Source organism: Polyodon spathula, chromosome 2 (genome assembly GCF_017654505.1).
Source record: "Polyodon spathula isolate WHYD16114869_AA chromosome 2, ASM1765450v1, whole genome shotgun sequence".
Classification (NCBI taxonomy): domain Eukaryota; kingdom Metazoa; phylum Chordata; class Actinopteri; order Acipenseriformes; family Polyodontidae; genus Polyodon; species Polyodon spathula.
Genome location: NC_054535.1, coordinates 99,484,227 through 99,503,383, shown reverse-complemented (window position 1 = coordinate 99,503,383; position 19,157 = coordinate 99,484,227). Strand labels below are relative to the sequence as shown.

The 19,157-nt window shown below is 39.2% G+C and overlaps 1 protein-coding gene across 1 annotated transcript in view; it reads right to left on the bottom strand.

Annotated features, from left to right (window-relative positions):
* LOC121305115 (homer protein homolog 1-like) overlaps positions 1-18,931 on the bottom strand; it is a 53,212-nt gene extending 34,281 nt beyond the window's left edge. The window contains exon 1 of the mRNA XM_041236671.1: positions 17,887-18,931. Coding sequence (XP_041092605.1) covers positions 17,887-17,891 — 5 coding nt within the window. The 5' untranslated portion in view covers positions 17,892-18,931. The remainder of the gene's footprint in view (positions 1-17,886) is intronic.
* Between the last annotated feature and the right edge of the window lie 226 nt (positions 18,932-19,157).

The window sequence follows — 19,157 nt, the reverse complement described above, 5'->3', positions numbered from 1 at the left end:
ACATAGTGTATTGACTAATCACACAGTGTATAGTGTACTGAACAGAGTATTGACTAATCACACTGTGTAGTGTACTGAACAGTGTATTGAGCAATCACATACTGGATAGTTATTAAAGAGGTGCATCTGCTTCTATTTGGGGGGTTGTGTGTGTGTGTGTTTGTGTGTGTGTGTGTGTGATTTCAATGTTAATTAACTTAGTGTTGGGCACTAGAGGAATTCCTAACTTCTAATCCCTTGACCAGCTTCAAAACAGGTCAGTGTCCTGAAATCAGGACATTTTTACAGACCACACAATCTGATGGGCCTATCTTCCATAGCTCAAACTCCTGTGCACCCTGCAGAACAGAGCAATCTGTCTGCGTTCCCCAATGGTCATTTTAGCTCTAGGAGCACAAGCCTCCTCCCCATTTGAAACCTGCTTCAAAACCAAACCAAAAAAAACACATCCTCTAAATATAAGTGTAGCCCTTTAGAAGCTGCTGCACTAAAACAATGAATGCTGGCAATCACAGAAACCACCTTAAGCTAGGATTCACATCCTCAGGTATGCCAAATAAATAGCAACTGCAGATAAAACTGAAAGAGCAGAAGTGGTGTTATGTAGCATTTTGTTTTATTGGCCCATTTGCACTGGGATACACTGCTCCACTGGACAGCAGCGTAGTCTGTGTTCCGTATCATGAATAAAATGATAGTGAACAGACTATTATTATGTAGAGTAAACGATCTTTAACATGTGTATGAACATTGAGACAAGCAAGCACATGTGTATGATGTATCGCTGCTACTATTTCATTTATTATGCTACTATCATGTATTGTGCAATTTCCTCTATATTTAATGTATTATGCTTTTTTCTTTTTTACTGTATATCATGTATTATGCATTTCTCTGCACTTAAAGTATTATGGATTTTATTGTTACTGCATCTTGTACAGTGCTTTGTGATGGTGGTCCACTATGGAAGGTGCTATATAAAATAAAGACTGATTGATTGATTGATTGATAGATAGATAGATAGAGACAGATAGATATGCACATTGAGACAAGTAAACAAACTAGCAAAATATACATATGTATATATCAAAGCCATGACAAAAATGCAAAAAAGTGAAAGAATTGTGTATTCTGTTAGCCCACCATTCCATGGAACCTGGGTGATTAGCAGGCATGTCAACAAACAGTTAATGCAGCCCCAGTGAACAACCTCCCAGTGAGAAAGGCAAAGCCTTAAGGATTAGGACTGGTGCTGAAAATGACAATAATGTAAAAAGTGCTTGCAAGGCATCTGAACGAAGAATGCCTCCCGGGCTTGTTAAGGACTGAAATGAAGGGAAGTGATGCGCTGTGCTGGGAGATGTTCATGCAGGTGTGAATAATAAACTGCACAGTGTTTTGTATTGTGTGTTTGGACAAGCAAGCTAGAGCTCTTCGCTCAATCACTTTGTACTGCAGGAGACAGAACGGGGTGATATTTCCAGAGCAGTGGGAAGAGAATACATATCTACAGCTACCGGAGCCAGGTGGGTGCTTATTCAAGGTGCTTCTCTCGTTCACTTGTGTTGAAAATAATACATTCTGGGGTTTACTGGCTGTTATACACAGGTGAGTGACAGTGGCAGTTTGAGAAAAAAAACAAAAACAAAAAAAAAAAAAACAGGAGACACTAGAATACCAGCATCAGATATTATTGCTTAAAGCTGTATGTCATGATATAAATGTGAGAATTAGTACCTTTTTCAGCAGCTGTACAGTACCTACTTTACAGTATCTACAGTACACTACAGTATTGTGAAAGAAGAAGTCAGTCTCTTGTGCGTTGCACAGCAGATGTTTAAGAGGGCATGCTTCTTTAGGAATCAGCAAGTTGATCTTGGTATATTCAGGTTCAGATTCCCACCATGAACTACGGCCAGGACCCGTCTGGAAAGACGCATGCCTACAAAGCAATCAGTAAAGTGCCCCTGAGTGGTGACTGGCTGGCTGATTGAGTGGACAACATTCACTGCGTCCAAGAACAAAGTGTGCAAGCCCCAAACCGGCAGCGTGCCAAACCCCAGTCAAATGAACCTGGGCCCAGATAGATGTGCACACAGCGGTGGAAACCACGGACATGCTCTTACTGCAGGGTGAAATAAAAAAAGAGCTTCAGAACCACAGCAAGGGAGAAAAGTTTTGCATCGCCCTATACGATTGAGACAATTAAAATAAGCAAATAAAAAAATAAAGCACTATCTGAACATAATTTTCATCTTTTATTGAACATCATGTAATAAAAGAAACTACAAAATTATATTGCAAAAGTCTACCGGAATTAGTATGGTATTTCATGTTAGATTTTGAAATGTCACATTTTTTAATTTGTCAGTTTTTCATTAAGTATATGGACTTCATAAAGCATACTTAGTTAATTAGGGTGATGCAAAATTTTTGGCCATAGCTGTAGGTCAAGAGGAGACCGATTATCACTGGTTTAAATTAGGGGTTATTTATGAGTGCTTAGCCACTTTCTTATTTTGTCTTCCAACATTAAATCTTAATGGGAACTATGACTGTATGAACAGTCAGTCAACTTAATTGTAGCCCATCAAGTAGAAATGCTATCAGGTTGTCAATAGGGACAGCTCTGCACTCATGCAAGTTCATAGTGGAAGATGGTAAAAAGTGTAGGCTCAAACAGAAAGCACTGATAGGTATGGTAAAGTACGGGAATTACAGCACAAAGTCACAGTGCAGAGCATGTATTAAATATTGCTCTGAGACTGCCCACTTAGTTCCAGTGGTGCAGCCAGTAAGTGCCCACAGCAGCCATCCAATAGTCAGTGGTGCATAGGGGGTTATCAAGATTGACTAGACAGAGGAAGCTGTAGAGGAGTGACAGATATGAACAGATTCTGCAGTAGTTTACTTTACAGAGAGACCCCCCCCCCCCTGGTGAAAAACGCAAGCAAAATGAACTAGTGTCATTGTCACTGTCAAAGTTTGCAAGAAGTTCTGTTTTATTTGCATGCATTTGTGAGCCACATGCAAACATTTACAGACACAGTAGTCTTGGAGTATTCTGTTGAGATTAGCAGTTGCTATATAAATAAAGCATTGGATTAAATTGTTTAATTTGGCTGTTTATATAAGGTAGTGTTAAAAGTACATAAAACAGGTGAAACACCAACAGTTGTAAAATATTTCCACCAGGTGGCATGAGTTGCGCTTTAGGAATAGGGCATGCATAGGCATCTGGGGGAGAGGGGAGTAAATGGTATTTGTACTGTACTGCATATTTCCCTACTACCCAACTTGAGCCTTTATATTATATAAATGTGTTTGCAAATGAAGTTTGTGGGGTTTTTTTAAGTTTGTGTTTGCAAACTATCCCTTTCCGATCGCCCCTTCTGTTACCCTCACTGGAGGGAAGAACGCCTTTTTAGAGGCTAAATAAGCCCCGTCTACAGTCAGTTCTTCTTTGTTTAGAAATTGCCTGTAAGTTGAGTGCTGAATAGCGAAAGACTGATACACGCTAGACGCACCCAGCCACAGCGACTTGGGGGAGCGGGTCAGCTTCCCTGCAAAATGAACTCCACCAAACTCACTGTACTTCCCTCAGCTGGATTTAGACCAAGGTCATCAAGGGACACATTTCCCCACTGTGCTACTTAGCTGCCACCACCTTCCAGTCTTTGGAAAGGGCTAATTCGAGATTGCTTTTGCAAAGTGCTGATAAAGGTCCTATTTAAAGAATTCCGAGTCGATTGCCTTCAAAAGGGAAACCATTATCTGCTGTCCTTTCATTTACTAAAGGGCTTATCTCCTGGCCAGATGCAGCAACCATTTGCTGACCACCTGAAATAAAGCTGCCTTGAACTCCCAGAATGAAAGTTATTCTGAAGCAGTATTACGGTGAAGCAAAAGTGTGAAATCTGATTTCAGAGATGCTTTAAGCTGAGGGAACACAAAGCCACTTTTTCAGGAACAGTGGCTTGAAACCTGGTTCCAGGAGACTGGGAGACCTAGTTGAGGCATCTGTGCTGTATCAAACCCCAAGCTTCCCCTGGTGAGCCATGCAGTGCCATGAAACTAAAGTGGCTTAGTGTTCTCTCAGCTTAACATAACGATCAACTCCTATTGCATGAAGGGCTGATGTCTCCATATAGTAAATATCATTGGTTGTGCTCATTTTTAATGTATCATTTATACGCATGAAAACCTCTGGGTGTCAGAATTTCAATTTTCAGTCAGTAAAATCGGTGATATATAAACAATAGGCAGCCATGTGTTAAAAGGTTTGACCACTTTGTGCTTTAAATTAGGCATCTTAAAACAACTTCTGAAAAGTCTCATGCACTTTACCATTTGTGGCTATGTGTTCCTTTTCGCTTACCGTTTAAAATTATTTGCCTATTAAAGTCATCAATTAAATTAGACAATCGCTAATTTGCCTACAGTGGTTTGTTTTCATACGCACAACAAATGAAAACTACAGAAGCAATGGGGTGTTCTAATAAATGTGCACACTGCTGGATATATATATATATATATATATATATATATATATATATATATATATATTATATATATATATATATATATATATATATATATTATATATTTTTTTTTTTTTTTTTTTTTTTAAAGGAAATACCTTTGAGCTAACACTACCATGTGAGATTAAAGTTACATTATATATATGAAATGAACTGAAATATCTGCACTATGGCGACAGCTCTCTGTATCTCTTTTCCCTTGAAAACTTCTGAGTTCAAATTGTGTGTGTGGAGGTGGATGTTTTGGTATCATTATTTAAAAGTGTATGCACACAAAACGAAGTAAAATTGAACAAAACTGTTTTGTTTTTTTTAAACAAACATTATTAACAACTCAGCCAGCCGATCCCTACGGTAGGCATGGGCACGGTGCAGGCAGGCCACACATTCCTTTCCAGCTCGGTCCTCTCAAACACCCCGCCCTGAGCAGATACTAGTGACACATTCATTTCACTTGAGCCAGCCTTGAACCCAGTCCAAGGTGAAGGGCTGGAGAGGCTAGTGGAGACCCTTACTCATCTGCTGGGCCAGGATCGGTACGTAGAGCCAGTTTCTTATTGAACTGCTGCTAGGATTCTCTCCCAGGGGTGTTGTACTGAACCCCTTGCTAACTAACTGAGCAAAAGCACAGCGAAAAGCAGTCTGTGAAAGACAGAGCCGGCTCACAGGGGCTGCTTTCTGTCCTTCCACTATTGGAATCAAGCAGGTCGTCTCTGGTAAGATCATACAGCAATCCACTGTAACCACAGTTTCATTGGAACAAGAGAACTAATGCAAACAGTTGATTGATTTGGGATTCAAAAAGGTCTGCTGGCCGTGGATCGCCAGTAGCTTGGGAGGATGAGAACACTCCCTTGGCAGGAAACGGGACCCGGTAAGACATGACACGCTCAAGCTTGGCAGCTACTGCACTTTGAAGCCAGATGCTTTCAAGTACAGCACTCAAGTGCTCTAGGTAAAAATGTCACAGCAAGTTGTGATCAAAGGGGAGGCTGAAGTACTCCGCGCACTCGGAGGGGCCACTCCTGCGAGAAGCTGCTGTTCCTCATGTACTTCACATCTAAAACCATTCATCTTCCTCACAGGCCCAAGGACTGAACGAAGACTGTAGCGAATCAGGAATTGAGCTGTACAGCTCCACATACAATAGCAGCTGTACACCACAGTCTGCCACGCCAAGGACTGATAGCATTAAAAAAAAAAAAAAAAAAAAAAAAAAAAAAAGAGACAGCTACTAATCAAATTCCACTGCTCAGCCAAAGATTAGCATGTGAATTAAAATAACTGTTTTCAGGCTGTGCCTCAGATCTAACACTGCTCGGAACAGAGGGTGTGTTTCCGCTGCATGGACAGGCACATCTGAACATATCACTGTGGCTTTAAAAAAAAAAAAAAAACACATTGATGCCATGAAAAATGGAATGTGCCAGTTCTACTGTATTACTGGGTGTGGCATTGTTTCAATGCATGTTAGTTCTACTGTGTTACTGGGTGTGACATTGTTTCAATGCATGTTTGTTCTACTGTGTTACTGGGTGTGGCATTGTTTCAATGCATGTTAGTTCTACTGTGTTACTGGGTGTGGCATTGTTTCAATGCATGTTAGTTCTACTGTGTTACTGGGTGTGGCATTGTTTCAATGCATGTTAGTTCTACTGTGTTACTGGGTGTGGCATTGTTTCAATGCATGTTTGTTCTACTGTGTTACTGGGTGTGGCATTGTTTCAATGCATGTTAGTTCTACTGTATTACAGGGTGTGGCATTGTTTCAATGCATGTTAGTTATACTGTGTTACTGGGTGTGGCATTGTTTCAATGCATGTTTGTTCTACTGTGTTACTGGGTGTGGCATTGTTTCAATGCATGTTAGTTCTACTGTATTACTGGGTGTGGCATTGTTTCAATGCATGTTAGTTATACTGTGTTACTGGGTGTGGCATTGTTTCAATGCATGTTAGTTCTACTGTGTTACTGGGTGTGGCATTGTTTCAATGCATGTTTGTTCTACTGTGTTACTGGGTGTGGCATTGTTTCAATGCATGTTAGTTCTACTGTGGGTGTGGCATTGTTTCAATGCATGGTTCTACAGTGTTACTGGGTGTGGCATTGTTTCAATGCATGTTTGTTCTACTGTGTTACTGGGTGTGGCATTGTTTCATTCTTCACTTCTTTTTTAAACACTTTTTTTCTATTAATATATGTTTCTTACCTATGAAAATTGTGTCTGGTCACACCTATTAATTGCTTATGCTTTCTTGATTGTAATAAAAATAACACATATTGGTAAACGCATACGTATAAGGATTTCCACAGGAATCTGGATAAGTGAAAATGTCAATCACACAACACTAGAAACAGCAACTATCTTTAGAGGCAGAGGTTAAATCAAGTACATTACAATGGTCCAGGACCCCCTTGGCAAAGAAATGAAAAAATCATAATGGGTTTTCAACTGGGGAATTTAACTGACAAAAAAAGGGAGCCATGTTTACACTCCTGGAACATCTACTCATGCCATTTCCTTGATTTCTTTTTTTGAACAAGGTGAGATCCTGTCTTCTGTTGTGTACATTTAGTTTTACTTCCCATGGTTTGTATTATATTCAGTGCTGGGACAAATATCTGAATTTTTTTTTTTTTACATGTAGTGATTTCGGACACAAAAATCAGATGTTCGTATTCTCTGAAAATTACAAAAAAACCTTGCACTTATTTACCACCTCACCAGAAGTTGATGAAAATAAATAACAAAAATAAAAAATAAAAAACCACACACAACAACACACAGGAAAAAGACTTAGACAGCAAAAAGTAAATAAACCAGATTATGCGCGCACATACAGTGATCTCTATGGAAAGCCATCTGGGTCAAAAAAGCGTTGTGCAGCTTACATTGCAAAATGAAAATAAGGCCTCAAAAGATTGAAAATCTTAAAAAATGACAGCTTGCCAACAGCTGAAATCCTCTTTACAGAATGCATGCAAACCAGAAAGTCAACTTATCTGGTATCAGAGAGTATCTGGTTTCTAATGAAGTGCTGTGCTCAGAGGGGCAAAGTGTAAGTCAGTGTTGTAAATAATCATCCAGGATTATGGGTCACTGCAACTTTAACACAGAGCATGAAGCTGGCTCTAACCATAGCGCTGATAGGGGAGCCTCACTCCAACACGAATGATGTGAAACAAGACCTGACAACATGGAAAGGGTTAAATGCGCCTGGCTTACACAGTGCAGTAGACTAGATTATCCAATGCGTTTCACGAAGGCCGATTGTTTCGAGAATTTACATGAGACCATAGACAACAGATTACTGAATAACCAGTCTACCACTGGCTGGTTAAATGGTTCCTCTGCTTCTACTGCATTACTGTACTTCATCATTATTCCAAGCTACCTTTCACAACCAGCTCCACCAACAGCCCTATACTTTACTTTTAATTGCATTCTTTATACAGAATGGTAGTTTCCATGCTTGCACGACGTTTGCATGACGAACTTGAATGATCTACATCCTCGAATAGCATCATTTCAACTTCTGTGGAAAAAAAAACCTTGATGAAAAGCAATTAAACTGCATGTCAACGAAGGGACGGATAGCTACTGTACGGCACTAAAGAGGCTTTCAATTGCAGCGCTACCGATTTTCCATTCTGGGAATTGCAAATTTCCTTTTTAAAAAATGACCAATTTCCATTTTTAACATTTTGCCTCACTTTGTATCAATTTATTGATAATTACACATGGCATCTGAACCTAAATAAATAAATACATACATACTACCACAATTCTTTCTTCTTATTATTAAGCCTAGATTTTCAAATCAAACTCTTGTTGCTGTAACAGTAAGTAAAGCACCTGAAGAAACGTCAAACATGTCATAATATTCATAAACATAAAATGGCAGCAAAACTTACATCTATTACGAGGGTCCAGAAAACAAATGTCCTGCCCTGTTGTGAGAATCATATTTACAGTCTTATGTGTTTTGAAAAGACCCGTTTAGCTTTTGCTGTCAGTTAGTAACGGTTCAGCAATGTCATGCGAGAGCAATCCGACTTACAGTCTCCACAATTGAAGTTTAGCGTTTTATTGCCACTACAACAACCAGGATAAAGCAGGAAACACTGATAAAAATACGCAACTCATTTCAAATAGCTTACTTCGGGAAAGCCCTTGAGCACAGGTCCTAGGTCTCTCAGCACAGAACGCAGTGCTTTGCGTTTGTTCCCGTCAGTTTTGCTTTCTTGTTCTCTACGTGTTTGCTACTGGCAATATAATCTCAGTGATATTGAGTCGTACGTGATCAATCGAATGACAGCAACATTTACAGAACAGTTCCCCACCATCCACCTCTCATAGATGATCAGAAATGTTTTCACTTGTGTTTTGTTGAGACATTGCGATCTCTTTGTTGGTGCCGCCGCCATGTTGAGTTTCAGCAGAGACGCGTAAGTCACGTAATGAATTCACTCAGTACGGCGTTTTAGTTACAATTAATTTAGTGCAGTGGCATAAAACATAACTTCAGTAATTCATTCTTCAGTTGTATTGTTTACACTGGTTTTCATCTTCGACAAGACAAAAGCCCTACGCATTAGGAAGCATGTGTTTATTGTGTGTTTTGCTTTCACTGTCCAGAATAAGATGTGGAGCGTGGTCAGGCTAAATTTGGTTTAGTAAAATATGAAGCACCTCATTCTGAAGGCTGGCAGTTTAGTTCAGGGAGGAGCTTGTGTCCTCTCTAAACCGCAGTCACAAAGCGCTAGTTTGTTTAAAATGCTCAGCTCAGGCAAACCTTTGTGTGTTTGGATTGTTTATTTAGAAATACAAGTGTGGGTCCCCGCATGTTTTTTTTTCTTCTGGCTTGAAATACTAATGAAACTGCGTAACTTTCCAGATTTAAATTAAGTTGATAAGTGCACCACGTTATTTACAAAGGTGTAATGACTTTTGTACAAGGGGTCTGATTAATAAACAAACAAAGCAAACAAACAGACATAACTGGTAAGAAATGAACACTAGCACCATAAACTTCTGGCACATAAACACAACCTTTCCAAATAGCAAAATAAAGCTGACTTTAGACTGATTCCTACATGAACCTGCCTAAATGTCTAGCAGTTACTATAAATGAGTACAGACCATAGTCTTTAACCTTTTAAAACAGCCCAGCTGCTACTGGGGACAGCTTCTCTCAGGTTCACATATGGGACTGTAGGGAACCCGGTTTGGCAAAGACAAAAACAGCAGCAGGCCTAAATAGTGTATGACCACCCTGAATGTTTCTCTGTATCAGGATTTCAATTGAGCTGGTACAGGTGAATAACGTACATGAACAGATACTAGCAATAATAAATCACTGAGGGGACTCTTGGAAATATAACACACACAATTAAAAAGCATTCCTCCTCTAACACAGACCCACCTGCTGCTGTTGCATATGCATCCTACTTATCCCACCCCCTGGTCTCCCGTGGAACAGCACATTAAAACTCGTTTTAACAAAAGCATCATCCCTCACCACTGCCTACTTTTGGCACTGCTTCCGTAACTCCCCACCCCCTCAAAACTTCCCGTGCGCTTTTATCTTCTCCTCGTTTTTTTATGGGTATGCATTCTTTAAAGACCCTCCCTCAGGTTTTGTACTGATCAATAGCCACCTTTACACTGGTGCACCCCTTTCACAGTAACAGGAGACTCCTCTATGACTCCTAAGACGATTTCCTCCACATCACTACCGTAACTAAACAATACAGCAGTTTCCAACTGCAATCAGACAATTTTCATTTAGAAAAAAAGAACAAAAACCAATAGAAACAATGCCATTGCTGTCATGACAAGATTGTTGACGCTATAAAGAATAAACATTATGAGTCAAAGTGAATCGTTTTTAGAATGCCTAATACAACACGATGCAATGCTAGCTTATTACCACTCCTGAAGCATGTTTTGGGCGATACCAGTACACATTTCTGGGGCGTCATTGTATCCTGTAGTGCTTTGGCCGTAGGTTACAGTATTTGATTACAGCGGCAATATTATTCAAGGCCTAACAGCAACGGCTTCCGTGGATCACTCAATCGGCCCACGTTAATCGGGATAGATAAGATTCTTATTAAGGATGCTGCAGATTGTTACTCGCGGACTATCAACCATCAGTGTGAGATAGCAAGGCCACGTAGGTGTCACCCTGCTAAAAGAACTGCATTTAATTGAATCTTGCTGCAATTGTTTTCTCCAAGGAAAGTAACATTAAGTTAATTTAAGTACAGGAGGTAGAATCAGGATTCCACCCCCCCCCCCCCCCGCCCCCCCCCCCCCCCCCCCTTTAATAAATGCACTTGTTATTCAAACTTGACAGGAACTGTCACTGTTCTTTAGAGAGACCAGCATTCAGTCAATTTCCCACACATACAAAATGCTAATGCCATGATGATTTTTATTTATAGCCAAAATAGACCTAAAGATTATTACTTACACTGGCCTGCATTTACTGTGGTAAATATTAAATAAGTCAATTTGGCCTTCTGGTAAGGCGCTATCATTATTTCACACGACGGTGTGGTTCAGAACCACTTCATTTATTTCAGGTTTCACTGTTCCTCCATACTGTACAGTACATACAGTAACACTTTCTGCATTAGAAAAAAATCTATTAATATTAGAGCAATGTTAAAGCATGGGGCATGCATCTCCCACAAGGGGAATTACTGTACCTAACTTCTAGAGACAGATGTGTCTTTTTAAAGGGGGAGGATTTCTGGCATGCGGCTCCTATTACAGCATGCAATGTTAATGGGCTTCACTTACACCAGATAAATGCTGACTTTAAATTCTGCATTACCTTGGTTAGCACTATGAACTGAAAGCTACACCTTGCACAAAGTTAATTTATTGTCAGTTAGCTGGCTAATAAAATTAATATGGCACTGTGTAAAATAAAACAAATCATGGAGATTTTTTCATACCATATATTTTGGGAAAGTAACGCCTGTGCCAGAGGGATCCTACAAGACTTCCCGGATGAGTCCTAAAGGACTGTAAAGTAATTGATAGGGCTTCTACATTTAGGAATCACAAAAGTAATTATTTAAAGTATTAAAATGATAAATCGATGCTCGATGGCTGGAGACTGAAGGGGAAACACTGGTAATTAAAGTAAGCTTTGCTAGTTTATGGTCGATGCACGGGGAGTTGGCATGGAGGCACAGAGAGAGCTGGTATCGATGCACGATTTACGGGAATGAAAAGGCAAGTTTTTTGTTCCATTAATAAGAATGAAACAGACAAAGTGTCAAATTTAATATACTGCTAAAAAAACTGAAATATCAGTTGCAGGCTTTTATCCCATATACAGTGGCTTTGACGGAGTTGATATGGTGTATTAAAATAACTGATATACAATCACATCTTTTTAAGAGCTCAAAAAATCTCATCTTCAGATGGAACTGGAAATTCAAAGACACATCCCGTTTAGACTTGTTTATTACCACCTGAATCAAAATTAGAAATTGAAAACTTTCAACTCTTCAGTAATTTCTTCAGCATTATAAGCCTGCTGTTAACTAAAGCTCAGTATCATTTTTATAAAGGGAGGGTGTGGAAACAACTTGGTTAAAAGTTTAAACTTCTGCTGTGTTAAAAAAAACTGAACCTCATTTCACACAAGTAAATTCTCTTCTTTTTTTTTAACCCACAGACTATAATCAATAATCAGAACTCATACATGATGTAAAACCTTTAAACAAACCCAAAGCATTTATTTGAATCCTGACATGTTATTTAAAATGTCCTTTAAGTGTCAAATAAGTTTATAATAAATACAAACGGCACATCAAATATTTTGCATGCTGTATCTTACAGTACTGTTGGTCAACGTGTGGACTTTTGACACTGTACCTGGTTCTGTTGTACAAAGATTATACCAAGTCAGGTTACTTTCCTATTATTGTACAATTTACACATGGTTATAAATAAAACAAATATATGCTAGTTTGACGTGATAGTGATAAGGAACCACACACGCATTCCTATCAAAATTGGGACTGACTTAAAAGGCTAACTTGGCGCTAGCAAGATCAGATTTTGAAAGACTAGACACAGTCCAAGGAGTTAAAACAGAATATTAATTATAAAACACATAATCACAATTCTTTTATAAAAAAAATCCAGAAGAGTGTTTATTTTATTTTTGAACACAACCTAATAAATAACTGTCAACATGCTTAGCACACTGATACAGTTTTGTACTTTAAAGAAAAATGTGACTACAAGAACAAAACCGGGACGATTTAACAACTTTAAAACCCTTAAACAACTTAGTGAAGGAACCCCCACTGCCAGAGTGGTCTGCCTTTGTACACAAGAGCAGGTCAGCTGTCACACAGTACAGGGGTCAAACCAGGCTCCCTGCAAATCACCTGCACTGCAAACAATGCTCTCAAGCAATCACAGAAGCTGCTGCAACAAAGCTGCACATCAGTTACACATGAATTTAAAACAAAAAACTACAATTAACACTAAACAAAAAACTGTCAAAATCAGCCTTATATTTGTGCCAGAGTAACCCTTAATAAATAAATATAAGCACTGTTCACAAGGCTTGTTATAAAACAAAAACACTTGTTTTCTTATTTGGAATCTTCTTTCAGTCACAGTGAAATCCTTTTTCAGTTCTGAACTGGACAGATCTGCGGTCTAAGCCGGCAAGGTCTGACTAGAGTGGAATCTTAGTGGTCTCGGAAGCCCTGGCTGTCAAAATGGGAAGATCCTTCTGTGCAGCATGTTTGATCTGAACCTGTGCACATGATACCATCTGAAGTGTATTTCTTAAAATATTCCATGCGATGCAAACAGAATCTGTTTGATTGTGTCAGTTGTTCTTTTTGAGGTTTCCTAAAATTTGCCAACCCAATGAGCAGTGTAGCAGTCTCATCAGAGCCCATCCACTGGGCAGTGCTGGCAGAATGAACACAGCCACGCTGAGCCAGGAGATAACTGGGAGGTAAAGCACATTATTATTAGGAGAGGAAATCGGCACTGTGGCAGCAGAGTCCCTTCATAAAGCTAAATGTTTTGGAAACATGCCGTTTCAACTCTGGAAAAAACACCACAATCAAGTTGTATTTGCAACAGAAAGAATAAACTGAAGACCTGAAGTGTCTTAATATTCGCTGTGGAATACGACATCCACAAATAAGGAGTCTTATAATAATCATTAAAAAAAAACTGTACAAATAAAACAAACACATTACACAAATAAGTGACCCGGATTGACTTTCTCCTGCTGTGTGATCTACACAGATAGTGTAACATACATACATAGACCCCAATCTCAATACAAACAGTTCTACTGCAACCGATCTGAAAAAAAAAAAAAAAAAAGCAGTCACCCAATTTCCATGCATCCATCGTGAGGGACAACACAGTAAAGACATACTGCAATGTTTTGGAATGTAACGCACGGCGTGTGTATTGTACTGTACTGCACGCACCCCGAGCACTGTGCGCATTATGAAGGAGCATTCTGAAGAGCACGGTACTTGTTTTATTTGAATCTTATTTAAATAAAATCAAATTTCTACTTCCCTATCTCACCTTGCTCAAATCTAAAACAACGGGAACAGTGGGTGACTGTGAAAACTTACTATTCAGGGAAAGGGACTTACAAGTTGTGGTAATGAAGCAAAATAGTTGATTAAAATGGCCATTTCATTCCATTTCAGCACGCATTAAATACAGTGCCCTCATGTGACCAGTCATGTGATGCTCATAAAACCCACGATTGGTCCCAACAACAAAAGTTTATAAAAGTCATTGAAAATGCTGTAAAGACTCCTCTTCCCTAATGAATTGAATCCTTTACTATGGTATTTAGGCACATATACTTTTATTGAGTTATAAAACAATAGGACTGAACAGTGAACAGCGATAAGGAAATACCATAACAGATTAAAGCAAACAGATACAATCTTTTACTACAGATACAATCTTTTTTAAAAGTAGGCTGGAACAAAGAGATACCTTTGTAGGTACGTAACTGTAAGCATGACGATATTTGTGTTTTCACTGATCCGCTTTGCATTAGGAGCGTGTAATCAGAGCTCTCCAAACAGACCTGTCCTACAACCTTGTTTCATATGTGATTATGCAGCTTTACATTGATCCATTCAAGTGTTTTAGGGGTTTAAAATCAAACAATATTCAGTTATTGATATAATCTAAAATGTGTATATATATATATATATATATATATATATATATATATATATATATATATATATATATATATATATATATATATATGTATATAGCAAATACATAACTTTTCAAATACTTTTTGGAAGTTATTCATGGAAGCAGACACAGGCAATAAAACTGACATGGTTTAGCAATCAGCCACTGGATTTAAATGCAGTGTGTAAAAAGTGTGTCTGCAGACAAAAACTTACACTCCAATAAACAGACAACACCAGAACATGGAAGGAATTACATGTCATAAGGGAAGGAAGCTATGGTGCACACGCCTTCATCTTGCATAAACCCAAAATGAAATGAACACTATGGGACCAATCCCCCACTTCTGATCTGCCCACTCCTACCTACTAGGATTGAGAATGTATTACAAGGGTTGTAAGCGTCCCCAGCCGGGAGTAATTACAGTATACTGTTTGGGCAGGACAATAGAAGCACAGCCGGGGCAATAGAAACGCAGCCGGGATATATAGCAGACCCTGATATTGATCGTCATCTGTAGTTTCTCTCTATCAGTTACTTTGTATCAGTTGGCTTGTATCATACAGAAATGATGGCACATTAGGATTACCTATACCTAACCCTATATAGTCTAATTGTTCTGTATTTTCATGTAACGAAGAGCCCGCCCCTGTGCGTATTTTCTATTATATGTTGCATGTGGTGTGTTAAATGTTGGTGTATAGTCATTGGTACATGGGATATAAACGGGTCTGTGTAACACAAGTGTTAAAAATGTATATTTGTATTTAGGCACGGGATTGTACATCACTTCACGTACATTTAAAGTAGTTAATATGTGAGCATGAGGTTGCACATAATTAATTCACGTGCTGGGATTCAAGTGAATAATTCATTAGTAATTGAATCCCAGCACAACAGTATATATAGATGCACGTTTTACTCACTCAGGGTGGGGTGCTCAGTGAGTGGAGAACGGGATTGGAGATGGAGGAAATAACAAGTATAATAATAATAATAACGTAAAGTATCTGCTCACCGTATTTTTGTTTAGTATTAGTCCATTTTTGTTTGTCTTTTTATTTTGGCATAGAGTGCCGTGTCCTGTTGTTTTCTGTTTGTTTAAACCCTTTTATTTTCAATAAACCGGAGCAAGCAAGCGTCCCCATCATTTAAATTCATCCGTCCTGTGTTTGTGTATTCTATTTCCTGGTCTGACACCACCCACTTCGGCCGTCTTTGTGACATTTCATCATGTTAATTTCTTACTATTATGTGCTTTGTATGATTCTCTATTGTTTATACTTTGCCATGCTTAGTATCTATTACAGTAAAACAAGCATCTGAAAAGACCCCTCTGAGCTGTTTTTTGAGGCTGGAAGTACATCAAATGCTGAGCAGTGAAGTCGGTGCAACAATGACAGGCTTCCACACCTCGGCGCAGAGAAACCAACCACGAGGAGTCTTTTCAGAAGCATACAGGCTTCCACACCTCACTGCAGAGAAACCAGCCGCAAGGAGTCTTTTCAGAAGCATACAGGCTTCCACACCTCGCTGCACAGAAACCAGCCACAAGGAGTCTTTTCAGAAGCATACAGGCTTCTACACCTCGCTGCAGAGAAACCAGCCACAAGGAGTCTTTTCAGAAGCATACAGGCTTCTACACATCGCTGCAGAGAAACCAGACTGAGCAGTCTTTTTAGAAGCATACAGGCTTCCACACCTCACCAGAAAAAACAGACTGAGGAGTCTTTTCAGAAGCATGCTGCATGTCAAATAATGACCTAAGCAGAAACCACTATAGGAGGATCATGCAGAATGCATACATTAAATACTGGGGATATGTGGAGGATAAAACGTACCCCTTCAAGCGCCCGATACACCTGCTAGCCAGCCTCTCCTTGGGAACACTCTGGGAAATCTGTCTAATGAATCAGGAGAGCCGGGCGCTATTGGATTACAGCTGGAAACTGTGGGGCCGATACATCAAGTAAGGGGTGAGAGCTCCAAACACTGGAGTCAGCATCATAGCATTAACCTGACACTATAGCAGAGATACAAGATGGTAAACACATTAATTATCCAAGCAACCTTTCTGAAAACAAAACCAACAGGAACAAAAACCAAGTTTAATTGCATGTATTCCCAGATGATTCTGCTATTCAGTTATTGAGCGGGACTCTGACTCATACTGCACATGGCCTCACTCACTTTTACTGGGGAGAAAGCTTTGCCCCTACAACTAAACCACCCTAGGTAATGTAAACAAACTGGGCTGTCAACTACTTAGTAGAATGTACGCATGCTTTTCCGGCTATGGACTGTGGGACACCAAGCCTTTAAACACTAGTGTTCAAAAAAAAAATTAAAACGATATCCACTTACTATCTACTGTAAGTATAGCACAGGCACACATACACCTGACAAAATACCATATATGGAGACCCACAAGTAAACTATGTTGTTATAATCACAACAACAATGCATACAGCATTACCTTTGAAAGGACTGGGATATCCTGATTCTAAAAGTTTTACAGACATTTATGTTTTTCCAAAACTACCAACTGTCCCTCTTTACCAATGTTTCCTGACATTTTGACCTCCTTATTTATAGCAAGAAAATAACACTCTTCAACTGCCTCAAAGATTGACAGCTCTGCATTTACAGAACACACACACAATATTAATAAGCATAGCATTGTTTTCACCAGTATGTGGACTTTGTTTTCACACACACACACACACACACACACACTTCCTCCTATCTTTACATCACAGCATGACCTCAGTGACATTCTAAATTGTTTCAACTGTACACACACACTACAGACCAGGCTACTTAGTTTCAATGGAATGATCACGTCATCTTGACCAATGACACAACACATAAATTACTTTGAAATGAAGCGTTATATTTCAGTATACTGCAAACCCGTTGTATATCTAATGTATGTTACTTGTAACAGACAACAAACCAAGCCAACAAGCAACTTACATGAAGAAAACAAGCATTGTGAGACAATGTAATGGTGTACAAGACTAGGCAATGTTACGAGAGATTTCTGTAGAAGGCTCATGACGGTATTAATATGAATTCTTACAGAACTCCAGTTCGAAAATAACTTACCCCATGTTTGCCTGACAAGTCGGTGAGGCGTCTGTGTAGCTTCGCTGTGGGAAAGATTTTTCTGTTTTATGGTTGTTACTGTTTTTTTTTGTTTTTTTTGTTTGTTTTTTTCTTGCGCCTCTGTTGATCTTTGACAAGGGCGGTGATGTTGTCGAGATTCAGTTGCTGGCTTCAGCAAAACATTGCTGTTTTAACCAAGCTCCGTGCTGTAATCAGGCGGGCAGCTTTCAGGAGAGACCCAGATCTATTTCTTTCATTACACTGAAAAATAAAAGCTCATATATTTTTAGATGTAGCTCAGCATTCGTAATGTATCTTGGTCGGACTCGTAGTGAAGTTGGTCTTTCAATGAGTATTCAGATCAATTTGTGTTTGATTTTTTTTTTTAAGTGTTTAAATACGAATTCCCTAGCAGCTATTTTAATTTGAGGGTTTGAGAGACCGACTGTTTTCTTTGATCTCCAAATGACCCTTGTATCCAGGCGGTCAGAAAGAATATACTGCTCCGTGTTCTTTCACAACACCCCTGTGGTATTTACTTTCCAAAACGGACACCTCCTACATTCGCATCCCCAAGCAAGAAAAATGCAAAAGCGATTCCCAGCTTACTGAATGGACACTATTTTCTTCCCCTCCTTGTTCATTGATATTCAGTTATCTGATCTGTAATATTAAAATTCGTTCACAGTAAAAACACAAAGCACGGTCACATGGATTTAAAAAAAAAAAAAAAAAAAAAAAAAAATTCAGAATTCAAATGTTAATCAGCTAAACTGTGGTTTTACAGAGGAGCGGTTTCTGTAGCAGAGAACAGTCTTTCAGTTCTGCTGCATTCTCAAGCCTCCATCACCCCTTGTATAATTTCACAAGCCACACATCCAGAGAAATGTGCATTAAAAAAAAAAGTACAGAAAATCAAATATCCAAAACCTTTACAGTAACAATATCTGAAGGCACAAGTGTTATTCAAAAAGGGGTCTGCAAAAGATGCCTGCTATTCCATCCTCGTCATTGACTCCCTCTTGTTTCAGTGACACCAACTCCTCTGTCTCCATCCTCCGCTCACTGACAGTATTAAATAGGCAACGTCATCACGCCACCCTCCGCACTGACGTCACTCCCTCTTCGGTGACAGACGTCACCCCAATCAAGGGGATGACGTCCAACTATTTCAGGAAGCATTACTATAAATGGAAAGATCATGCAAATCCACTAACGCAGCCCCCAGCGCAGTTTTTTCGTTGGCTTTCTTAAATGAAGGATGTGCGTGT